Here is a 26140-nt window from a genome sequence, read left to right on the forward strand (position 1 = left end):
TACATCAGGACACGTCTGCCAGTCCAGCCTCAGTTAAAACCATCTGAAACAGCATCAGAGAGGAAACATAATCAATCAATCAAATCAATAATGTGTTAGTTCAAGAGAAGCCTCTCAACGTTCAGTTTCTCACCTTTCAGTTTAGATAAGAAGAGCATGAAGAGAATGAAGACGTCAGCTGTGTAAAGAGCGCCCTCTGCTGAGCCGCCGCTGTACTTACACTCTGCACTCCATCAGGCTGTTTGTGAAACACTGCAGAGGTTCAAAGAAGCCAGTTCAGTTACACACACACACACACACATATATATATGTATATAGTATCGAGGAGCAGATGTAGGTATTGTGTGGTATATCACCATATCATTGTACTGTATTTTATGATGTTGTTTTCCTCTTCAAATTCACTTCATTTAGTTTTTCCTTATTTTTCAAACCTGAAGAACTCGAGCATTTAGCTCCACAGCAGGTTATCCTCTGCGCATGCTCAGTGGCGGTGGTGAGAACCATGATGGTGCTGCCTTCACGTCTTCTCGGAATGTTTTTGTTAGTGTTTTTAAGGGAACATCATGATTAACGTGTATCAAGTAAAACATGCTAAGAATGTGAAATTCATTCTGACAGTTTTGAACTCCGTGTGTTGATGAAGATCGTGAGGTGTGGCAGAAAGCTTGGAAAGAAGCTGGTAAATGGACCTTGAGCTAAAGGGAAATTCTGGTACGACTCCGGTAAACATTTCCCTCTAAGAAATGTTAAATATTTCACATTTAATGAATTTGATGTGATGTTTTTAAAACATATTTAGACGAACCACAGTCACAAGAGACCCTGTAGCAGGCTCAGGGGGTCCAGTCTTCTGAGACCGAGACAGAGTCAGGGTCCTGATGTCACGACAAACAAATCAACAACAGCATCAGCCAAGCAGAGACGGACCACAACTACATGGTTATTCTGCCAAAGACACACCTGCCGCCGAGGGTGATACTTCCAACAGCCAGTCACACACCGTGAGGGCCTGTCCGGCTGTCCGGTGATCCGGCTCGGCCTGGCTCGGGGGAGGCGACAGGCGCTGCTCCGGCCCCGGAGCAGAGAAAACAGCAGCTGACCGGTCCGGCCCCCGCATCCGTGTGCCGTACAGCGCCGCGTGGCTGCTGTGTCTGACCCGGTACACGGGGTATCAAGGAATAATGCACATGGTGGATGTGGGTTTGATGTACAGAAAGGTGATGAGGGTGTAGGTGACGTAGGAGAAAGTGAGGAGGGCGGAGAAAAGGGGTCAGAAACAGGTGACAGCGGTGAGTTTAAATGTCAATGTGACAGAGAAGCAGGAAAAAGAGCACTTATTATTATAACACACTGATGTCATGTTCTTACAAGAAACACACAGTGACACTGGAAATGAGGCAGACTGGAGGAGAGAGTGGGAAGGGGAAGCCATTTTAAAGTGGAGGAGTGGGCTTCCTCTTCTCCAGGAACTTCTCTCCAGTCTCGCTGGAGGTCGAGCATTTTATTGAGGGGAGGTTACTTTTAACTAAAGCTCGGTTTGAACATTTCACTGCTGTTTTTATCAACGTGTACGCTCCATTTCATTGGTTCTCTGTTTCTCTACTTCTTGTTTTAGTTTTTATATAGAAAGACTTTCTGGAGATAAACAGAATGAACAAGTTGTACTTTTTAAAAAATGATATGAATATTAAGACTTGAGATGGTTAATTTACCTTCACCACACTGAATCGTCTCATCTGTGTGAAGCTCTAATTAGTGACCATCACCTCCTCCATCACCTCCTCCATCACCTCCTCCTCTCACAGTGACTCCACTGATACATTTTCACATTTAACGTTATTACAGTGAATTCTGCTGCCTGTTTAGTATCAGTGCATGATGGTCTGATTATCACCAAAAAGTACAATATTTCCCTCTGAAACATAGTAGAAGTATAAAGTAGCAGAAAATGGAAATATTCAAGTACCTCAAAATTGCACTTTAATACAGTAAATGTACTTTGTCACTTTCCAGAAGAATCTGAAACTGAAGCCTGCGTTGGGCGGATCGTAACATGACTTCATACATCCAGTTCAGCTGAACCTGTTTTGACCAGTTTAACACAGCTGAAGCTTCTGGTTGAACTGGACCAGCTCTAAAGAGCTAAGCTAAGCTAAGCTAAGCTAGTCAGACGATCATATTCAATAAGGTGCATAAAATAAAAACAAAACACCAAGTTGAATAAAAGCCTTTTATTTCTAGCTGATAACTTTACATGAAGTCATTTATTGAGTTTAAACTTCCTGTCAGCTGCATCCACAAACAAACATCAGAAACAGTTTACAAAGCTGTACATGTGTCACATCATCAGGTGATCCATGATGTCACTGACACACAGCAGGAACTACTTCCTGTCTGTCGCTTAGCTACACAATAGCTGTATCTGCTCGTCTCCAGGAGCGTTGTCACGGTAACAGAACCTTCGATAACACTTTGATCTCGTTAATGTTGAATTCAGTTATTTTATGTTCATATAAACACAGTGTGGCCTCCAGGGGGCGTCACACTGTGAACTGAACACTGAGCCACTTCAGTTCCTTGTCGAGTTTTCAAATGAGGAATTCAGTTGTTGATATTGAATTGACATAAAAACACGAGATTTCATGAGTTAAACTGTAAAAGTTTAGAGGCTGAAGAACAACGTCAAAAAGGATTCAAATCTCTTCAGTCTTGAGGGGAAAAGACACATTCCTGCTTTTATTTTGACATCTGCAGCAGAGGAGAGCTGCTGCTGCTCTGTGACTCAGTTTCCACTGCTGAACTAGACCTGAACCAGACCTGAACTGGACGCAAACCAGGTCCTGAACCAGACTTCAACCGGACCTGAATTGAACCTGAACCAGAACCTGAACCAGGAAACAGCTGATGTCTGAGCTGACGTGAGTTCAAAGCTTCAGAGCTGCAGATAAAGTTTCTGTGTAGTTTGTGTTTGATTTCCATCAAATCCAAACCTGTTTCAAGAAAAACACAAAAATGTCCATTTCCAAACGTAGAATTCTACATTTTAATAATTAATTTACTCTTTCAAATGTTGTTATGTAAGTTTTCACTTTCAATTTCAATTTAAGTTACAGTTTTTGTAAGTTTTTCTATTTTCCATTTCAGGATTTAAAATTCGCTTTCATTTTCAAATTTCACAAAATCAATTAGTTATCTATTTCCTGGCAGACTCAGTTTAGGGCAAATTATTTCCCGAGCATATCTGTGTGTGTGTGTGCGTGTGTGTCTGATAATGCATGGAGCTGTAGGCACTGACCACCATGTGATTGGGCTGATAAGCTGCCGGCTGATTGGCTGACAGGTTGATTCACTGGCTGCTTCCTGATTGGCTGAAACAGACTTATTTTAAATATTTCAACATTTCATCAGCTGAGTTTAACATTTAGATATTTTCTGTGCATTTTCTTTCCTTTTTTGTGAAAATGGTGAAAAAAATCTTCAGAAACTTATAAAACTGACCTGATACAGATCTGAATAAAGCTTCCATTAAACCACAACCAGCAGGCAGACACTGTGAGCCTCAGGTTTGACTTTTGTGTGAAAATGGAGGAAGTCAAACATGATTATGCTAATCTGATGGATGCTAACATGCTAACATTTCGTCACACGGTCTCCATGAAAGCAGCTGAATCAGCTGTTAGCAGCTCCTGTCTACAGCGTCCTCATGGACGGACAGACAACCGTCACTGATCACTGAGACACTGAAGGAAACTGAAAAACAGGAGGACTCTCAGGCAGGTTCTGCAGCGTCTTTCTCTCTGATGTCTGAGTGGATTTCTGGAGGTTTATTCTGGATGGACATTCAATGGATGAATGGATGGAATGATTCAATGTGTGTTTCAAGTCTGTGAGTTCAGATCTGACTGAGTCATGACTCTAAGAAGGAGTGTGATTTTTGACTCTAAAAACTTTCTCATAATGTCGACTATGAGGTTGTTATCAGGTTATCAGTCTGAGATAATTCTGCAATAATTTTCTCATTCCTAACATTTAACTATTTCTCTCTGTTCCTGCTGGGAATGGTCTTCCACAGTTTTCCCATTCTCTTCAGGACAGTCAGAGGTTTCTTTGAGCAGCATCTAGTGGCCATTAGAGGAACAGGGAGCGAGGCTGAGGGGAAATGTAGTTCTAGTGTAACGCACAAGGGGCTAACTCTGTCGGTGTCTGAGAGCTGATTGAGGATTTTGAACAGTCCAACAAGATGTAACATCATTGAAGTTTCATACAGGAAGAGGAGAAAAAAGAAAGAAAAAGAAATCAGTTCTCCACGCTTTTCAAAATAAAATACCTCAGCTTCTCTGAATAATTCTAATAATAATCCAATAATATAAATTAAAAAATTATTCTGCATAATGAGTACTTTTACTTGTGGTATTTTAAGTATATTTTGATGCTAACAGGTAAGATTTTAAATGCAGGACTTGTTCCTGTAACAGAGTGTCCACACTGTGGTATTACTACTTTTACTGCAGTAAAAGATCCGAGTACTTCTTCATGTGTGTGTGTTGGTGTCTGACTGTTGAACCTGACGAGTGTCAGGAAATCTTCAGGTTCAAGTTTATTATTATTAAACTGTAAAAAGTCTTAAATCAAAAAATGTTTCATCTGAAGTGTGTGTATGTGTATAATATATATATGTATATATATATATATACATATATATATATACATACAAATGTGTATGTATATATATGTACATATATACGTGTATTTATATATATATATACACACACACACACACTTCAGATGAAACATTTGTTCGTTTCATTTCATTATGTATAATTTCCCCCCAGGGATCAATAAAGAATTTCTGATTCTGATTTGGCTTCAATTTAATGTGTGTTATTATTGTGCAGGTGAGCTGCAAAAGGAGAGTAAATTGCAGTGGAGGTCGATAACTATGACAGAAAGTTTGGTCAAGAAGAACAAACTCACACCGAACACAGCTAGTAGAAGCTAACGTTAGCCTATTTCAACATTTTGGGAAATAGTTTTATCCTCTTTCAGAGAGTGACATGTTCAGATGAATATCAGTCTCGTGTCTGTGTTCAGAGCTGGAGTGGTTAGCCTAGCTTAGCATAAAGACTGGAAGCAGGGGGAAACAGCTAGCCCCAGAAATAGTTCCAGCACATAACTCAATGTTAATCAGTGAGCTTTAGAGGTGTTGGTGGATTTTTGAACTAGCTTGTTTCCAGTCTTTATACTAAGCTAAGCTAACCACGTCCTGACTCCAGCTCTGTGCTTTAACACACAGACAAGTCTTCTCATTTCACTCTCAGAAAGTGAATACATGTATCTTCCTAAGTGAACTATGTTTTCAACATTAGCCCTCTAGTTGGCGAGCTAACAGTTAGCTCAGGGCGTCTCAGCTGATCCGTGTTTAGAAGTCAGACTGGAGCTGAAGAGACAGACATACATATATACTGACAGAGCACATCAAGCTGCTTCAGTCAGCTGTGTGTTTACAGCAGACTGCTGTAACTGTATTCAACCAACAGACATTCGTTCCTCCATGATGTTCCTCCATGATGTTCCTCCATGTTATTCCTCCATGATGTTCCTCCATGTTATTCCTCTATGATGTTCCCCCATGATGTTCCTCCATGTTGTTCCTCCATGTTATTCCTCTATGATGTTCCTCCATGTTATTCCTCTATGATGTTCCCCCATGTTATTCCTCCATGATGTTCCTCCATGTTATTCCTCTATGATGTTCCTCTATGATGTTCCCCCATGATGTTCCTCCATGATGTTCCTCCATGTTATTCCCCCATGATGTTCCCCCATGATGTTCCTCCATGTTGTTCCTCTATGATGTTCCCCCATGATGTTCCCCCATGATGTTCCTCCATGATGAATATTCAGACCATCACTAGAAGCAGAGTCCAGGCTCTGATGATCCTCTGATCTGCTGCTGATCAGAACCGATCAGAGAATAAATCACCTTAGAAAATGCATAGAAGACAAAGATCCAAATGCCCTTAGATAGAGACGGCTGAGGGGCGGGGCTAAAGGGCAGCGCAAGGGTGTGTGGGAGTTGTAGTGTAACTGCAGAGTGTGAGTGCAGGCAGACCATCATCACAACATGAAGTGATGGATGAGGGAGTCTGGGCCGAGTGTGTGTGTGTGTGTGTGTGTGTGTGTGTGTGTGTGTGTGTGTGAGGCATCATAAGCCATAAAAAATATTTAGTTCATCCTCATCACGATTCTAACATCTTTACACGTGTATTAACAGGAAAAGAAAAGTTTTCAAGATATTGAAACTATGGTAATGCATAGGGAGGTCCCAATCAAGTGTTATTGGCCCCGCTCCTGATCCAATGCCTTTAATATTGATTATCTGCCAATACAGAGTGTGATCTGATACTTATATTTACCTGAATGTTGATTAAATAATAACAGCTGTAGATAATAAATCTGACGCACTTTTTTATTCAAGAGCTCCTGATTCAAAACGAATAAGTTGATCATCATGAAAGTTTAGTGGACAATGTGACTCCTCAGCAGACTGAAGTGGATAAAACACGTTGATCAGCTTTATTTTAGATGCTGATCCATTAAAATCTGCCCAGATCGGGTCTCTGGACATCTCTAGTCCACTCCGTCAGATACGTGTTTTCAATCTGCTGTAAAACATGAAGAATGTCACTAAAACATTGAAACATTGAAACTTTGGCGTATGGAAGTCTGGGCGTTTGACAAGATGTAATGTTTAACAGGAAGTGGCGGGTGTGTCCTGGCGTGTCTGTGTCAGTTTGCGGGACGAAGGCTGAAATAAAATGAGGCACTTGTTATGATCCAGAGCTGCAGGCCGTCGGCCATGTTGGCTGCAGAGTCCTGCTCCACCACAGCTGCTGCTATAGAAACAGGTCATCCTGTCAGCCGAGTTGCTGTGGCAATGTTATGGTTATTGACAGCCAACAGGACCACAGCTGGACCTGAACTGTGTGTGTGTGTGTGTGTGTGTGTGTGTGTGTGTATGGCTCTGTTACATCATCAGGGCAAAGTTTTTTTTTCTTTTACAAGCAAGCAGGCAAATCAGATCATCTCTGGGTCTATTTAATATCTAATAATAATAAATGTCATTGAGCCTTTACATGTTCAGCTTATAAAAATAAAAAATCATTCCAGTGATATTCACATGCTCAGATTACACAGAATCACAAAACAGCGCCTTCAGCGTGCGTCACCGGTTTAGTCTCGGAGGCGACGGGTCTGAAAGGTTCTCATGTTGTTTGCATACGAGTTTAAAGTTAGAAAGATGAAGATGAAGATGAGGTCATAAAGATAGGACCAGGACCTGCATCTGTCCAACATCAGTGACCCTGATTACTGGTATCATGAAGCTGGTCACCCACTGGCTCAGTTAACTGTCTCACCTCACGGCAGCCTGAAGAGTTCATGTGAAGAACCTGGAGTCAATAAACCAGGTCTGCTCACACCAGGAGGCTGAATGCCTGTGTCTTTGACGCCTCACAGGGCTAGCTGGTAAACTACTGTAGCTGGTGAGCGAACTTGCATCATCATGGAGGAACTTGCTAGCCGTGCAAGCTAGCACTAGCCACTCACATTAGCTCCCGGAGATTCTCTCTATTTTTTCTCTCCTGCTCTGTTCACTTCCCCCCCGACATTTTAGGCACCATTTTCTTCAATAAAGACAGCAAGTCTCAGTTTATTAAAAGCTGTATCAGACATATTATCCAAATACTGTTATTGTGTGGCTAGAAATATATGTGGGCCCTTTTAAACATGGGCAATACATGGATTATATATATATATATTCTCTATTAATAATCCATGTATTTATTATTGTTCTAATAAAAGGTGACAGTGGGTATACTGTTATATTCCCGATCGTTATCTTATTTAATCTAAAAATATGTTATACTCTGTCCTGGGCTGCAGTGTTGGAATAAGAGTGTAAAAGCCAAGTAATGTCCGGAATAAAAGAAATGAAGTTACATATTTCAATAATATGCAGCTATAGTTCATCTCTGTCAGAAGTCTGTTTTAAACTTTAAACTTTTCATCTCACATAATTATAATGGAAATGAAAGAGATCTCCCCCGGAGAGCATCTGTTCCCAAGGTGATCTACCCTGGTTACCATGGTGATCTATCCCAGTTAAAAGTGCACCAGCGTCGTGATACCAGAAAGTCAGACTTGAGCCCAAAGACAGCTGGATAACTGGCTTCATCATACAGGTCTCGGGATGCACTGAGGGATGATGGGTAAAATAAAAATAAAATTGTTGGTTAATTAGGCGGCTCTGTGTGCAGCTGTTATGTCATTGGCCAATCAGAGGCCTCAAAACCCACCCACCAGCTAATCAAAAACATCCTCCAATCAGAAACAGAATTGCCTGTTGGAAGAGGCGGGTCTTTCCTCAGCCGGCCAATCAAAAAAGCCCTTATAAGTAGCCAATAAAGAAAAAACAGAATGTCTTGTTGTGGGCCAATCAGAGAGAGAGCCCGCCCGCTAGTTCCCGCCCACTGAGTTGACTGCCAGTCAGAACCTGCGTCAGTCTCTGCGCACTCGGTTTCAGCCAGGGGCCTGGGGCGTTCCCCTGTTGCCACGGTGACTCAGCTCTCCTCCAATCAGAATCCTCCCTCCACCCGGCGGTGGTGATGCTGGCTGCTGATAGGCTGACCTCTGAGAAGCTGGCTGCTGATTCGCTGTCAGACAGATGCTGGCACCCGTCGTCTGACGGCATCAGGAAGGAGAACGCTGCCCTCTGAGGGACAGCTGAGCTCCCAGAATGCTTTGCGTGGCGGGTGTTGCTGTTGTCTCTCTCCTCCTTCCTCCCTCTCCCCCTCCCCTCTATTCTCTCCTTCTCCTCTCTGTCGGCTTCTGTCGCCCTCCTCTTGCTCTTCACCTCACTCCTCCTCCTCCTCTCCTTCACTCCACTTCCAGACTCCTCCACCTGCAGCCTCTCCTCCGCCAGCGACATGTCCCAGAATCGAGCACTTGTCCTGGGTAAGCTCTTGCTCCTCCTCTCCTGCTCCCTCTGGTCGTCACGCTTTTCCTTCTGCCTGACAGTCTGACTTCTTCTCCTCTCCTCCTCTTGCTGCCTCCTCTCCTCCTCCGTCCTCCTCTCTTCCTCCCGTGCCTCCTCCTCCACCAGGTCCAGGTCCAGATCAGGAGGCCCTAACCCTCCTCCTCCTGTCTTTTGTTTGGTTTCTCCCTCTCTCCTCATCCTCCTCTTCTCTCCTCCTCCTCCTCCTCTTGTACCACCTCCTCCTCCTCTCTGCTGGCTGAGGGAGGTGGTTGTCATAGTAACTGTAGCCACATCTTCCTCTGTATGTGAAGAGGAGGAGGGGGAGAGGGCTCCTTCCTCAGGGCCTGAAACAAACAAAAGAGAAATAAACGGCACATATTAGCATATTAATAACATGTTTATATTAGTTTATATTAACACATGATGGCCATATTTTAATGTATCTTCATTTTCATGTTCATAATTTACTTTATGTTAATTTCTTGTCATGATAACATGTTAATAATATGTCAATAACATGTTAACACGTTGCCACTGTATTATTAACAAAATGTAACCCTTTAATAACATCTTAATAACACATACCTATTATATATTCACGTGTTGTAAAAGTTTACAACAAACATAATGACCTGTAACTACCATATTATTAACATGTTATTAACATTGTAAAATTGACATAATAGCATATTAATAACAGGTCTACAGTATTATAAAGATATGTAAACATAAGTGAGGAGCGTTAATTGTCACGTTCACGTCTAAAAACCGACTGATGACGGTTGTTGATAAAAAGAAAGATGGCGAACGAGAGTCACTGAAGGTGAAAGTGAAGAAGATGACAGGAAAGTGTTCAGAGTTACAAACCGCGAATTCTCAGTGCGTCCAATCACGTAGAAGCAGGGTTCCCCCTGTTTAGAGTTGGTCATACAGAGAGACAGGCTGGACAACTCCACTGAGGAAGAGGAGGAGCACGAAGAACAGACCAGGAAGTACAGGAGGAAGAAGAAAGAGGAAGAGGAAATAAAAAGTCAAGTCAAAGTAAGAAAAAGGAAACGAGAATCCCAGAGCTGTGATTGGATGATGACGGTTTAAATCTGTTAATAGTTTAAATTCTCAGGAGAAGTGATTTATTCATCAGTAGTTAATTAAGTCCTGTAAAGTACAACTTTCAGGTACTTGTACTTTCTGCAACTTTATACTTCTACTCCACCACATCTCAGAGTCAAATATTGTACTTTTCACTTCACTACATTTATCTGAAAACTTTAGTTACTTCACAGATTAATTAATTAATTATTGATCATCGGGCTCCGCAGCAGTTAAAGCGATTACAGTGAGCTCCGCGTCACCAGCTGCTCCTCCCGCACTCAGACTGAGCCCGCCTCCTCTCACCTGAGCGGACAGGTGTTTCACACAGCGCCTCACCGTAGTCGGGCACGTATCCGTTTCCTTTCTTGAGGACGAGGTGGATTCGATGTCCTCCTCTCCTGATCTGCTCCACAGCCTGACTGTGAGTCATCCCTGAAGTACTGTCTCCGTTTATCTCCACCAGCTGGTCCGACACCTGAGAGACCAGGACCAGGTTCAGCTGTAACGTCACAAGCTCGGGGCCACATGTGTGAACCATTCACAGCACACTCATATATATATTGTATATATTCTGTATATTTGAATATTAAATCGCGTTTCAGTAAGAGTCCTCTTCCTGCGCTGATGTTTCACATTAAAAGCCTGCCTACAACTCCAACCAAATCCTGGTAGGCTTTTAAAGTGAAACATCTGCAGGAAGTGTTGAGTTGTATTGACGGCAGTTTAACAGTGATGGAAACAACAGCAAAGTACATGTTTGCTTTAATTAGAGATTGAGAACAGAGTTTGTGTTAAAGCGGGACTGAACTGATGTCAGAAACTGAAAAATGTCCGAGGCGCTTTCATGTCGTCCGTTTGTCAGACCAGCAGTTTGAAAGATCAACATAGATAACAGCTCATTCTTCAAATAATCATAAATGTTGTGCTGATGGACTGGGAGACGCCACACGTCCATCTGTGGACTGAATGAACCCTTTAGATTGAATGACCCGCTGCAGCCTGTAGGGGGCGCCGGCAGCACCTCACCGTCAGTCTGGATCATGAGTGAAATATTTAAAGGACAGAACGCAGAGACGATGTGACCAGCTGGGATGTTGCATGTTTGATGCTCAGAGTCTCACAGCTGCAGACGGAAACTCCTAAATAAGGGAGCAGGAGATCCAGCAGGAGATCCAGCAGGAGATCCAGCAGGAGACCCAGCAGGAGATCCAGCAGGACATCCAGCAGGACATCCAGCAGGAGACCCAGCAAGAGACCCAGCAAGAGACCCAGAGCCAGATAGTGGGGTGGAGGCCCGAGGGTTGTAATGAGTTCTGGATTATTGTTTAACAAAGTGCTGTTAGCGCCCCCTAGAGGTCCAACCATGTTGGAGTGTGTGTGTGTGTGTGTGTGTGTGTGTGTGTGTGTGTATGTACACCTGTATCTTGTTGCTGCGTTGGGCCGGCCCCCCCTCCATCAGTCCCAGGACATACAGTCCCATGTTGTACTCGCTGCCCCCCCTCAGAGAGAAACCGAAACCTGTAGGACCTCGTTCCAGATCCACGGTGTAGAACCTGGACTCGTCCTGACAGACATTTTATGAAAAAAGGAGATAAAGTTGGAAAACAGTTTTTTATATTTTATGTTATGATGAATTGAATGTAATAAATCGATGTTTTAATGTTTCCTGAAAGTTCATTTATACTTACATATACATTAAAACTACAGCTGATGTTTCCTCCCTGAAATATCCTCTAATTTCTATAATACATATAATATATATGTATATAATACATATTACAGATATATTACATATACATATTATACACATTAACTTCAGCTTAGAGTAATATAAACACATCATTATATTACAATTACATTTTTTATAATACATATAAACTTTATTCTCACAAAATATTTTGACTTTATTATGGAAATATCTTTTTTTCCTTCACAGTATCTTTGATACATCTTTGACTGCGATACTCTGATACTGCATATAAACATCAATATTCTGCAGAAAGTACAGCTGGTATTACAGCTGTGACAGTACTGTTACTGCTATTACACTTAATTCTGACGTCAGATCAGACTGGACTCTATTAATACTCTCTAAATACATCTCAACTACTGGTATTACTGCTATAGTGTGTACTGGTATCAGACTGACCTTTGACCTCCGTCTGGATCCTTTCATCAACCGGCCATCAATATCCAAGTCTGCTCCTTCTGACACAGAGGAGTCTGAGGAGGATCAGATCACAGATCAGCTGATAACCTGAGATCAGGGGGCGGAGTCTGAGAGAGGGTGTGTGTAGTAGTGTGCAGCAGTGTGTAGCAGTGTGTAGTAGTGTGCAGTAGTGTGCAGTAGTGTGTAGCAGTGTGTAGTAGTGTGCAGTAGTGTGCAGTAGTGTGTAGTAGTGTGCAGTAGTGTGTAGTAGTGTGCAGTAGTAATGTGTAGCAGTGTGTAGTAGTGTGCAGTAGTGTGTAGTAGTGTGTAGCAGTGTGTAGTAGTGTGTAGTAGTGTGCAGCAGTGTGTAGTAGTGTGTAGCAGTGTGTAGTAGTGTGCAGCAGTGTGTAGTAGTGTGTAGTAGTGAGCAGTAGTGTGTAGCAGTGTGCAGTAGTGTGCAGTAGTGTGTAGCAGTGTGTAGTAGTGTGCAGTAGTGTGTAGTAATGTGTAGCAGTGTGCAGTAGTGTGTAGCAGTGTGTAGTAGTGTGCAGTAGTGTGTAGCAGTGTGCAGTAGTGTGTAGTAGTGTGCAGTAGTGTGCAGTAGTGTGCAGTAGTGTGCAGTAGTGTGTAGTTGTGTTCAGTAGTGTGTAGTAGTGTGTAGTAGTGTGCAGTAGTGTGTAGTTGTGTTCAGTAGTGTGTAGTAATGTGTAGCAGTGTGCAGTAGTGTGTAGTAGTGTGTAGCAGTGTGCAGTAGTGTGTAGTAATGTGTAGCAGTGTGCAGTAGTGTGTAGTAGTGTGTAGCAGTGTGCAGTAGTGTGTAGTAGTGTGTAGTAGTGTGCAGTAGTGTGTAGTAGTGTGCAGTAGTGTGTAGTAATGTGTAGCAGTGTGTAGTAGTGTGTAGTAGTGTGTCTTTACGGTGTCGGGGGGTGACGCTCAGTCTCAGGGTGTTCCCGGCCCTCCTCAGGATCTGGGCCAAGTCTCGGTGCTGCAGACCTTCGACCGCTCGGCCCTCCACCGCCTCCAGCTGGTCTCCAGGTTGGATCTGACCGCTGCGAGCCGCCGGGCTGCCGCGACGCACCGTCACGAACCGGTGAGACATCAGGGAGGGGGCTGCAGAGAGGGGGGTCACATCAGACTTCAGCCTGTAACCATGGCAACATCTGGTACAAGATGCTCATGTGTTGTAACTTCTTTATAGTGACGTCATCACGTTCACAGATGATGTCATTATTAATTAATATTATTATTACTGATAGAATCTGAAATAAAGACATCACACTGCTGGACACCCCCCCCCCCCCATCCTCCTCCCCTCTCTCTCCTCCTCCTTCCTGACAGCTGTGTAATAATAAATGTGTTTTAACTTTAATAATTGAAGTCTTTTCAGTCTGCATGGCTGAACAGACGAGAAACAGACGAGAAACAGACAAGAAACAGACGAGAAACAGACGAGAGGAAGCAGACGAGAGGAAACAGACGAGAGGAAACAGACGAGAGGAAACAGACGAGAAACAGACGAGAGGAAATAGACGAGAGGAAACAGACGAGAAACAGATGAGAGGAAGCAGACGAGAAACAGACGAGAGGAAGCAGACGAGAGGAAACAGACGAGAGGAAGAAGACGAGAGGAAGCAGACGAGAAACAGACGAGAGGAAAGAGACGAGAGGAAAGAGACGAGAAACAGACGAGAGGAAACAGACGAGAGGAAAGAGACGAGAAACAGACGAGAGGAAACAGACGAGAAACAGACGAGAAACAGACGAGAGGAAATAGACGAGAGGAAACAGACGAGAAACAGATGAGAGGAAGCAGACGAGAAACAGACGAGAGGAAGCAGACGAGAGGAAACAGACGAGAGGAAGAAGACGAGAGGAAGCAGACGAGAAACAGACGAGAGGAAACAGACGAGAGGAAAGAGACGAGAAACAGACGAGAGGAAACAGACGAGAGGAAAGAGACGAGAAACAGACGAGAGGAAACAGACGAGAAACAGACGAGAAACAGACGAGAGGAAATAGACGAGAGGAAACAGACGAGAAACAGATGAGAGGAAGCAGACGAGAAACAGACGAGAGGAAGCAGACGAGAGGAAACAGACGAGAGGAAAGAGACGAGAAACAGACGAGAGGAAACAGACGAGAAACAGACGAGAAACAGACGAGAGGAAATAGACGAGAGGAAACAGACGAGAAACAGATGAGAGGAAGCAGACGAGAAACAGACGAGAGGAAGCAGACGAGAGGAAACAGACGAGAGGAAAGAGACGAGAAACAGACGAGAGGAAACAGACGAGAAACAGACGAGAAACAGACGAGAGGAAACAGACGAGAGGAAACAGACGAGAGGAAAGAGACGAGAAACAGACGAGAGGAAACAGACGAGAGGAAAGAGACGAGAAACAGACGAGAGGAAACAGACGAGAAACAGACGAGAAACAGACGAGAGGAAATAGACGAGAGGAAACAGACGAGAAACAGATGAGAGGAAGCAGACGAGAAACAGATGAGAGGAAGCAGACGAGAAACAGATGAGAGGAAGCAGACGAGAAACAGACGAGAGGAAGCAGACGAGAGGAAACAGACGAGAGGAAGAAGACGAGAGGAAGCAGACGAGAAACAGACGAGAGGAAACAGACGAGAGGAAAGAGACGAGAAACAGACGAGAGGAAACAGACGAGAGGAAAGAGACGAGAAACAGACGAGAGGAAACAGACGAGAAACAGACGAGAAACAGACGAGAGGAAATAGACGAGAGGAAACAGACGAGAAACAGATGAGAGGAAGCAGACGAGAAACAGACGAGAGGAAGCAGACGAGAGGAAACAGACGAGAGGAAGAAGACGAGAGGAAGCAGACGAGAAACAGACGAGAGGAAACAGACGAGAGGAAACAGACGAGAGGAAAGAGACGAGAAACAGACGAGAGGAAACAGACGAGAGGAAAGAGACGAGAAACAGACGAGAGGAAAAAGACGAGAGGAAAGAGACGAGAAAGAGACGAGAGGAAACAGACGAGAGGAAACAGACGAGGGGAAAGAGACGAGAGGAAACAGACGAGAGGAAACAGACGAGAGGAAACAGACGAGAAACAGACGAGAGGAAACAGACGAGAGGAAGCAGACGAGAGGAAACAGACGAGAAAGAGACGAGAGGAAACAGACGAGAGGAAAGAGACGAGAAACAGACGAGAGGAAACAGACGAGAGGAAGAAGACGAGAGGAAGCAGACGAGAGGAAGCAGACGAGAGGAAGCAGACGAGAGGAAACAGACGAGAAACAGACGAGAGGAAACAGACGAGAGGAAGCAGACGAGAGGAAAAAGACGAGAGGAAACAGACGAGAGGAAAGAGACGAGAAACAGACGAGAGGAAAAGACGAGAGGAAACAGACGAGAGGAAGCAGATGAGAGGAAGCAGACGAGAGGAAACAGACGAGAGGAAACAGACGAGAGGAAACAGACGAGAGCAAACACGCTGTTGGAGGAGAACAATGACGTCTATCTGTGTTTAGCTGACCAAATCTGAACCATGGAGGAAGCAGATCACAAGACACAGCACCCGAGACAAGGACACACAGCCTGTCCTGCTGTTGTTGGCTAGTTTGTTGTTATTTTACTTTTTTACTTTGTGTACTTTTGTACTTGTTCTGTGTAGTTTTTTGCATCTCTGACTCAATAAAAAGTTGTTTTTGTACACAGATCCAGAAGAAAGATGTCCTGCTGATCTGAAAAACTCTGAAGGGAAGGAAGGACGGACGTGTGGGGGCTGGTTCATACAAGACAGACTGCCAAGTTTCTCTCTCTCTCTCTCTCTCTGTCACACACACACACCTGATCCAGGATCAGTCCAAACCAGTGTGTTGACCTCAGAGAGGGAGGAGGGTCCCACAGACGGATCACATGACCAGCAGGCTGACCCTGTACCATGAACCGGTCCCAGCCGGAGGCCGACTGTTTGCACAGGTTCATGTTGTGAAGTCAAACAGCAGCAGATAAAACGTAGACTGACTGAAGGACGGAGAGCTTCAACTTAATAATCAATTAATCAATAAGCTGTAATAACTTCATTTAAGCTGGTGTAGATGAAAAGTAAACATCAACAGCAGTGTTATATTATTATGTTAATAACTGTCACCTCCTCAAAACTGTTGATCAGAGATGTAAACGTGACTGTGATGGATTTTCATCAACAGTTACTGAAAGTCTTCGTGCTGCTGCTGCCTGTAAAGCACATGAACACACAAACAAACTGGACTGGACTCAGCAGGACTGGAAAGTAAACAGGATTCACAAAGAATGGACTGAAAGAGGAAACAACACCAGCCTGGTCCCTGAAAGTCACTTTAAAGGACCTTCGAAATATCAGTCTACAGTCTGAGTGTTTAAACTGGTGGGAGGATGATAAGCAGTGCTGAGTTCAACATGTTCAGAGGAAACATGAAGCTGTTAGTGAAGGAAACAGGAGGAGCGTGATGAAGAGGAGACAACACAGTTTAATGACTTTATCTGTTTAAGTGCAATACATACATACATACATACATACATATGTATACACATACATATACATTGTTATTGTATATATTTTTTACTTCATTGTTCACTTAAATACTGTAAATGTGTATATTTTTTATTTTCTATTTCTTATTTTTATATTTTGTACATACTTTTAGTTGTAAATTATGCTACTTTTTACTCTTGAATGGGAGCACCGGTACTGTACAATTTCCCCCCGGGGATCAATAAAGTATTTCTGATTCTGATCTGATAATAAGCTCAGACTACAGCAGCTCTGATGTATAAAGCCTCTGATTCTGATGTCACGTCCATAAACAGAAGATCAGTTCATGATGAGCTGCTGCTGCCGACACTTTACTAATGATCCGCTGCGTTAGCTGGCATGGGACGCTGCTACAGGAGGGGGCAGTGTTTCCTCTCCCTGGTGTGTTCGCTGACTGCTGTAGTTCTCACTGTGGTGTGTTCACAGTCTGTCTGATTGTCAGTGTGATGTGTTTGCGGTCTGTCTGAGTTCAGTTCTCTGCAGCTCTCTATGAATCATGTATGTGAACATTTGGTGAAACTGTTCTGACTCCAGATCTGCTGCAGATGGAAAACCAATAAAATATTAACCTGTTGCAGTAAAATTCAGCTTGACCACTCCTCAAAATGTCTCCTCCTCTCTCCCTCATCTACCATCATCATCATCATCATCATCATCATCACATAGCAGCTGACTGAGCTGCAGCTGCCAACAGATAAATACAACTTCAGCTTTAACATTTACACCCAGCAGCTCGACTGAAGGAGAGACTGTGTGTGTGTGTGTGTGTGTGTGTGTGTGTGTGTGTGTGTGTGTGTGTGTGTGTGTGATTTCACAGTACAATAAGCATACACCCACCTGCGCTCCAGTCAAACACACACACATACACACACACACAGCTCCACATGGTTGGTCTGATGAATTATGGACTAAAGACTATTAATAGAAGTTTCACATGAGTGAAAACACACACAAGTGTTTCTACACACGGCCTGTTCATATGATTCATGATCATTGTCTTACTTCTGGTGAAAGTTTAATACCACAATAAAAAAACCTACAGAAGTATTATGAGCAAAATGAACTTAACTTGTTAGTATCAAAGTACTGCAGAGTGTCTGTTTTAACTACTTCATCTACAGTTGCTGAGCATCCTTACGTATCGAAGATCTTCTAATAGAAGTAAAGTACAAGTACCTCCAAAATTGTATTAAGTACAGAAAATGTATTTCATTACTGTCTACCACTGCTTTATCGGCTAGCAAAATACTTTTCAATGAATCGAGTAATCTTTAACAAGCTTGGTTTAAAATACAGAAAATGATTCAAGAAGAAACTGAAGAAAACGTTTAAATGTGAGCTTTAACTTCCTGTTTCACAATAAAAGCCTTGATAAAGTTACTGGTCTGATCCAGCTTCCAACCCTTTAATAATGTTTCGTGTGTTACGTGAGTCCAAAACTAAACCGATTCTAATATTAGAATATATATATATATATATATATATATATATATACATACTTATGATATATTGAAAAAACATATGATATATATTGAATATGAACGTGTGAACATTTTGTTTTTGGTTGATTCTGTTATGAAGTCACAGCTGGAGACAGACGGCACATCTGGACACAAACAGTGAATTTAACAGAGGCTTATTGTTACATAACACACACACAACCTTGTACTTCTATACTTGTGAGGACCTTCACTAACATAATGCATTCCCTAGCCCCTTACCTTAACCATCACAACTACATGACCCTGATCCCGAACCTGAACCTTAAAACCAAGCCTGAAAGTGAGAACCGCCCAAAATTTCCTCACTTTCCAAAAATGTCCTCATTCTCAAGGTCTAAAAGTGCACACACACACTCACAGTGCACTCAGTGTACTGAATCTGCCAAATGTAATATTCCTCATACACTGTGTGTGCGTCCTCAACAATGAAACAAGAAGAAGATGGAAGACGATCTGATCGACCTGCAGCACTCTCCATGTTTTCACTTCTAGTGGAGATCATTTACAGTTTAAACACACCAAAGGTTTCCAAGGAGACCACATCTGTGATAATTCATCTTTTCTCTTTTGTAACTAGAAATAAAAATAATGAAATATCTGCAGGTTTGAACAAAGTTTGGACAAACAGAGTTTGTGAAGACGCACAGAAGTTCATAAACACAGTTTGAGTTCTGAGTGTTTCACTGAGACAAAGACGAGATTATAAAAACATCAAAGTCGTAATGAACACTGAGCTGCTCCACGTCTGTGTACGAGTCACGAGTCCACTGATACTCACAGTGAAACCAGCTGCACACACACACACACACACACACACACACACACACACTCACACACTCACTCACACACACACACACACACACACACACACACACACACACACACACACACACACTTCTCGAGACATTCCTGAGAGCTGATAAAGACTGAAGAGGAGGAGAGAGAAGTAATATCACAGTGTAGAAATACTGCATTCATGTGTTCACTTTAATGCTGCAGCTGGTAAATTACTTGATATACTTTATATACATTAATCTGTACAACATCATTTATTAGTTATTATATTATATTATATTATTATATTTTCATGAACAGAATCTGTAAAGTAACTATGATGATGTCCAGTAGAAGAATAAAGTAGCACAAAATGGAAATACTCAAGTAAAGTACAAGAACCTCAAAATTGTAGTTAAATAAAGTACTTGAGTAAATGTACTTAGTGACATTCGAGAAGGGAAGAAAAGAGGAGCAGGAGGTGAAAGTCCAGGCTTTACACACCATAAACCATCAGAATCAATATATGATGTCGTCCGTCGTGTGTCTGAGCCAATCACAGCTCGTGATGGACTGGAAGTTTAGTTTAGTCCTTCAGATACCTGGTCCCGGTCGAGACTAGGTCCATCCTTGTCTTCAAACCTCTTTGTGAACGTACCATTAATGATTCTGACCGCTGGTTCCATCTAATCTCTCCCACTTACACTCGATCAAAGACGAGAAACTCAGATTCACTATACGAGGTTCAATCTTCAAGCTTGTCCCTACAGTGAGATGTCACTCATCACCACGTAGAGCATTAATATCAATAATTCACACAACATGCGGACGGGCTCTACAAGCAAGCCCAACAGTGCATGTTTCTCCTGCGGGGGCTGAAAGGTTTGAATGTCAGACAGCAGTCAGTCCTCACATTCAACACTGCGTCCTGGAACAACTTCCTCACAGAGACAATGAAGAAAAAAACACTCCAACCCCACCCTCAGACCAGTGACTCCATCACTGAGGACCCTTCACACCCCCTCAACGCCCCTCTCAGCTGCTGCCGTCAGGCCGCCGCTTCAGAGCACCTCTGGCCAAAAAGAGAAGTGAGGAAACGTCTTTCATTCCCGCTGCAGCGTCCATCCGTCACTCCTTCTATTCTTAACGCAGCGCTGACCGACTCTTTGTGTTTTCATGTCTTTCATGGTGTTCATGAGCCCCGAACCTAAGACATCATTATGTGATTGACAATAAAGTTTTTGGAATCTTGAATAGTAATAATATTTATACTGTATATTTAATGTGTGTGTCTGTTGTATACATAGTGGTTTTCTACTAACTAAAGTGATTTTCCACCTCAGCGTGTCTCCAGGTGTCTCCTGGTGTCGTTTTAAAGTAGTATGAAGCCTTCAGTGTCTCAGAGGGAACTGAAATCTGATTAATGTCCTCGAGTGATGTCACTTGAGTCGGCGTCGGTTGAAGACTGAAGTCTGAAACTGAAAACAGTCTGTTGGTGTGGAGTCACAAGGAAGTGAGCTGACCAGAGACCTGCAGCTGCTGCTCAGCTCTGCTGCAGGCTACGTTAGCTGCTACTAGCATAACACACACCAATCTACCACACAACTATCAGCGGTCTAGATGCATTGTGGGTAATATAGGCACCAAGTGTTTACTTGTGTGACGTATTTCAGAGGCATGTGGAGGTTTAGCTGTCACTGCATGCTAACACAAGTACTGTCTGTCTCCATCCGGCTCAGATGATTTACTGGAACAAATCAGTCGACTGCTTCTGTGTGATGATCCGTTCTCTCTTAAAGCTCCCGGTGGAACAAAGTTTCTGTTTACTTTCATTGCGTAAATCCTTGAGCTCTAACAAACATTTTAATGTCTCAAATCCAGCATTCTTTGTAGGAACATTTACCTGCTAACAGTCTTCTTCTTCTTCTGTCTGCTTCTACAGTGTTACTACCACAACTGTCAGTCAGTGAAGCAGTGTGAACTTCATGTGTCTTCCACAGAGCTCCTTTAACCAAACCAGCACCACAGCTAGAACTCATGGCCTCAGTATTTCTAAAATCCTGGTTTCAGACCTGACAGTGAACATCTCAACAAAAACATTTGGAAGAGATCACCTCACAGGAGGCAGGATCACACACACCGACATAGTGCAGCTTTACATCAGTATACACAGTATTTCTACTATACCTCAGTGCTCTAGATAACACACACACACACACACACACACACACACACACTTGGTGACTTACGTTTTGAATCCTTCACAGTTTTCAGAGCTGACTGCAGTCGCTCCAACATGATGAACAGACCAGAGAGCAGAGACAACACAACACTACGACTGTACGTCCTGTCTGTCCACCTGTCTGTCCGTCTGTCCACTTGTCTGTCTGTCCACCTGTATGTCTGTCTGTCTGTCCACCTGTCTGTCCGTCTGTCTGTCTCTGTGTGAGGCAGGTCTTGCCTCTGAAAGCGTATGAGCGAGAGTGAGTATGAGCTGGAGACAGGGAGAGACTGCCGGGGGGGGGGGGGGGGGCGTGGCCAACAGAGAGCAGATAGCAGTGGGAGGGAACTGAAACTAACACACACACACACACACACAGACACAGGAATGCTAACAGAAGAGATTATTGTTAATGTTTTCAGAGATGCGTTTGAGTGCTCTCTCTGAGTCGTTCCTTTCAGCTTAATACAGTTAAAGCAATGGAACAAACACAGCAGCTCAGGTGCTGCTTTCATCAACTGAATACATTCACAGTTCCTGCAGTAAACTGCACACCTACACTAACAGAGTGCTGTCAGCGCCCCCCAGAGGCTCCAGACTGTGTTGTTTTGTTTTCAGAAGAGCTTCTAAAGAACTTGACTTGACTTATTGATATTTTTTCTTCTCTCAGCTGCTGGATGTGTTTGTTACTGTTATCTGATTGTCACTGATCAGTTTCCTACTTTGTAATGTACATCTGTCAGAACACTCTGGGTCAAAGTTATGGAAGTCCTGGCCAGTTTTGTTCATTCAAGCCAACAGCTCCTCTGCTTGAATCAATCATACAGTGTCACAGAGTGTGAGAATATCCACGTTGTATCTCATGTTGTGTAAACTTCCCTTTTGCTTCCTAGAGATATTTTGCACATTGTGCCTCGATAGTCAACCATTTTCCATGTTCAACTTGTCAGCTTCATAAGTAAGGCTGTTTACAGACACCTGTGCTATCGTTTGTGCAGGACGAGTTTAAGGCCTCATGCAGAGTTTCAGTCACCATCACGCTACGTCATAACACAGTCAAACCAAAACACACAGACGTTGTACAAATAGTGCAGGAATCAGTGGAAGTTACTCTTTTGGTATCTCTGATATCTATCACAGATAAATGTTCATTAAATGAAGTTATTATAACTACGGTTCAGGAACAAGACCACGCCTTTCACGCTCACCAATCCAATCACCTGTACCTCTCTAATCCAATCAACCGTGCACACATATGTAAGTGTGTCTGACACCTTCTCTCCCGTTTGTCTCAGTTCTCACGACCCTTCCTTAAGGGCTTAGACAAGTTATGACATACCAGATTTGCTTACCTCACCATGAAAAACAAGTTGATTCACCAATCTGTTCGATAATCGCTCCGTAGTCTTAGAATCTCCTCCATCGATAGTCACTCCATCTCTGACGCAGCCTGCCACTCGGCCATCACGTCCACGTTATCCATGTTCCTCAGTGAAGCATCGTCCACTACTCTCCCTCCAGTAGCTGTGGCCACACACCGTCTCTACACACAGGCCGTAGTCCTCTTCCGCGTCCTTCGGAAGAAAGCCGCTCATTATGACGCCCGACGCTCACCCGCAGCCGCACAGCGGCCAACTCGCGGCTCCCGGAGTCGGCTTCTTCCCGTCCAACAACGATCTCCGACTAGACAGTCGCCCGCCTCCAGTGTGCCCTCAAGGACAGGGAAATCCCATTCCACCGGACCGACAATAAAGCCAGGCTTTTCTAGCTCTACACAGCCTCTACTTCCACCGCTTCAGCACACCGCTCACTTCCAGGTTCCCTACCCAGCGCCACCTGCACGCGGCCCACCGATGACGTCACGACGCATCCCACTCCAGCGGTGCAGCCAACAGCTTCAGCCTTCTCTGAGGGCCAGGTCGTATCTCCCCTTGTGCCTACTCCCTCTGTGTCTGAATTGTCTCATGTCTTCTCCTCTTTTCTTTCATCCCTGTGTCAGCAGGCTGCACATCCCACCCACGCACATGCAACCCTCCATCCTGGCATCCTTTCTCCTTCCCTTCCTTCAGGCTACCATGTACTTTTTAGTACATAGTAGTTTAACCAGGGCACCAACTGGGGTACCGTTGATTCGGAGTTCTACTGCCGCGTGTTTGCAGCACGCACTTCCCTCTCTTGTGACTTGTGTGGGGCCTCTTCACATCCAGCCACCAGATGTGTAATCGCTACTCCATTACCCCGCTCTTTCGCTCCACCTTCACACACTCCTTCCGTCTTTCCAAAGCTTCGTCTCGCCGTACCCCCACCTCCCATCATGCCTAAACCTCCTACCCCCCTTCCTGCTAACATGCCTTCGTCAGCCGGCCCTCCACTTCCTCGGGGCGTCACGCATTCAACTCAGCTCTGAAGAACCACCCCAATGGCCAGTTTGTTCTTTCCTCATTCATGGTTTTACTTTCAGTTTCCACCCAGGCATAGAGGTCATTCCCGAATCATCATTCACTTGTCATAATCTCCACTCAGCTCTTGCAGAACCCGATACAGTGGACAGGCTCCTGGCTAAAGAAGTTGATGACGGCTTCATAATAGGTCCTTTCTCTAGCCTCCTTTCCCAATCCATCACATCAGTCCCATTGGCTTAGGGTTAGGGTTTCTGCCTCTTAAAAGGAAGTTTTTCCTTGCCACTGTCCCCAAAGTGCTTCTCATGGTGGGAACTGTACTCTATTTGTAAAGTGTCATGAGATTACTTTTTGTTGTGATTTGGCGCTATATAAATAAAACTGAATTGAATTGAAAATTGAATATACGAATTGTACCCAATAATCATTGCTGCCCTTCTTTGGGGGCACGAGTGGTCCAAAAATGTCATCCTTATCCATTCAGACAACTACACTGCCGTTGATATCATCAGCCTACTATTTCCTTCCATCGACATCATATCATTAACTAGCTTCATCACTTATGCCCACTCAGTCCTCAAAATCAGAACATCCACCATCCAAGTGTACCTCAGTGGTATCAATTTCTTCATCAAACTGCTTTGTGGAGCTCCAGCCCCTTCCGTTTCTCACCCACATGTCAATATGTTAATCAAAGGTCTATGAAAGGCAGAACCTCAGCTCCCATCGAAACGCTTACTCCTGACAGCAGACCTCTTCATTCGTTGCATTCAAACCCTCCATGCAGAATACTTATCCCTGACCACTGACTTGACCCTCGAAGCCATGTTCCTTCCAGTATCCTTTGTTTTTTTACGATACTAAGAATTCACCATGTTCTCTTCAACATACAACCCTTCACGGCATGCAAGCCTCTGATATTTCCATCCACTCCCCAGACACTCCCCGTTTAAACTCTTATCTGAGACCATTCAAACCTACGTAAACCTACGTAAACCAAAGACTAGCCCAGCATGCTTCTCCACAAGACCCGCACTTCATCACCAAACTAGGCAGAGTGGCTACACGTTTCTGGTTCCACCACCATCTCTGCCAAGTCCTGTCCAAGTCAGGTATTTCTCCTGAACTATACTTCGGTCATTCCTTTTGCATCTGAGCCGCTTCAACCGCTTCCAGACAAGGAACCTCAGATCACACCATCACAATTCTAGGCCGCTGGTCCTCCCAAGCTTACCATAGCTGTATCCACAGCCACCTCAGCGACATCCAAAGAGCCCATTCACATCTAGTCCGCTAAGTTAATTTTTGGCCCTGAGTCTCGACCTCCGGGTTCCTAGCTTTGCCAGCCACATCACGATTCTCCTTAACCCCCTTCATCCCTCCCCTTGACCCCCTTTTCTTCCCTCCCCTCAACCCCATTCTTCTTCTCTCTCCCTTCTCAATGGGCAGCACGGTGGCTCAGTGGTCAGCACTGCGGCCTCACAGCAAGAAGGTCCTGGGTCCTGGGTTGAACTGTCCCAGGAGTTTGCACGGGTTTCTGCCAGGTGCTCCAGTTTCCTCCCACCATCAAGACATGCGTGTTAGGGTTAATACTTCCATCCTAGTATTCTTCTGCTTTTCTTTCATTATAGGAACCAAGGGGGGACGATGAAGCAGCAGCTCATAGAGACGTGCCCCCATCCCTCTCCTCGACCCCCTTTTCATTGCTCCCCTCGACCCCTAATCATCCAACCATACTCGAGCCTCATCCTATACTGTCAAAATCTATCCCAATAAATTAACGTCTATACCTCACTAATGGTGTGGTCTATGTCAGTGAATTACCATATAAATAAGATGCTCCTTACAACTTCAGATGTTGCATCATAATCATCAGATTTTCTTCAGTATCATAAAAACTGTCCTAGAACATGTATAGAACCATTCACATGCAAAACGCTGAGTATTTTTGATTGGCCGAACGTTGAAAATAACAATATATGACATGTAGTGACATCAGCCTGTAAATAAAGAGAGTGGTTCAAGGGGATTCATTGGGACTCACCCCCATTGGTAACTTCCTGAGAGGCAATGACGAATCCAAAGCCTTCTCCCGGCCGCCTCCTCAGCTCCACCTCTGCTGTTTTTACTCCCCCTCTTCCGTCCTTGGCCACTGCTCCCAGTTCTCCTCCCACACCTCCCCCTCTGATGGGAGGAGGCCCACCGGCGCTCTCCTCTACTCCCAGCAAATCACGTGGCTCTAAGGTCAGCGTCACAGGAACTGAGTCCAGGAAGCTGGTGCTCTGGATGAGGGCCAAGGCTGGAGGCCCGTTAGGTGTCTGGGCAGGAGGGGCCCCTGGGAAACAAGTAGGAGTCAGACTGATAGAGGCAGGATGACATGATGGGAGCAGACCATCGATCAGTGTAAAA

At 44.1% G+C, this 26140-nt stretch overlaps 1 protein-coding gene across 1 annotated transcript in view; it reads right to left on the minus strand.

The window, feature by feature from the left end:
- Positions 1–8500: 8500 nt before the first annotated feature.
- Positions 8501–26140, minus strand: part of magixa (MAGI family member, X-linked a) — a 28297-nt gene continuing 10657 nt past the window's right edge. The window contains exons 15-20 of the mRNA XM_070910956.1: positions 25776–26066; positions 13197–13391; positions 12282–12355; positions 11550–11696; positions 10469–10607; positions 8501–9384 (exon numbers count right to left, since the gene is read on the minus strand). Coding sequence (XP_070767057.1) covers positions 8501–9384; positions 10469–10607; positions 11550–11696; positions 12282–12355; positions 13197–13391; positions 25776–26066 — 1730 coding nt within the window. The remainder of the gene's footprint in view (positions 9385–10468; positions 10608–11549; positions 11697–12281; positions 12356–13196; positions 13392–25775; positions 26067–26140) is intronic.

The sequence above is a fragment of the Enoplosus armatus genome, chromosome 8, assembly GCF_043641665.1.
Source record: "Enoplosus armatus isolate fEnoArm2 chromosome 8, fEnoArm2.hap1, whole genome shotgun sequence".
Lineage (NCBI taxonomy): Eukaryota > Metazoa > Chordata > Actinopteri > Centrarchiformes > Enoplosidae > Enoplosus > Enoplosus armatus.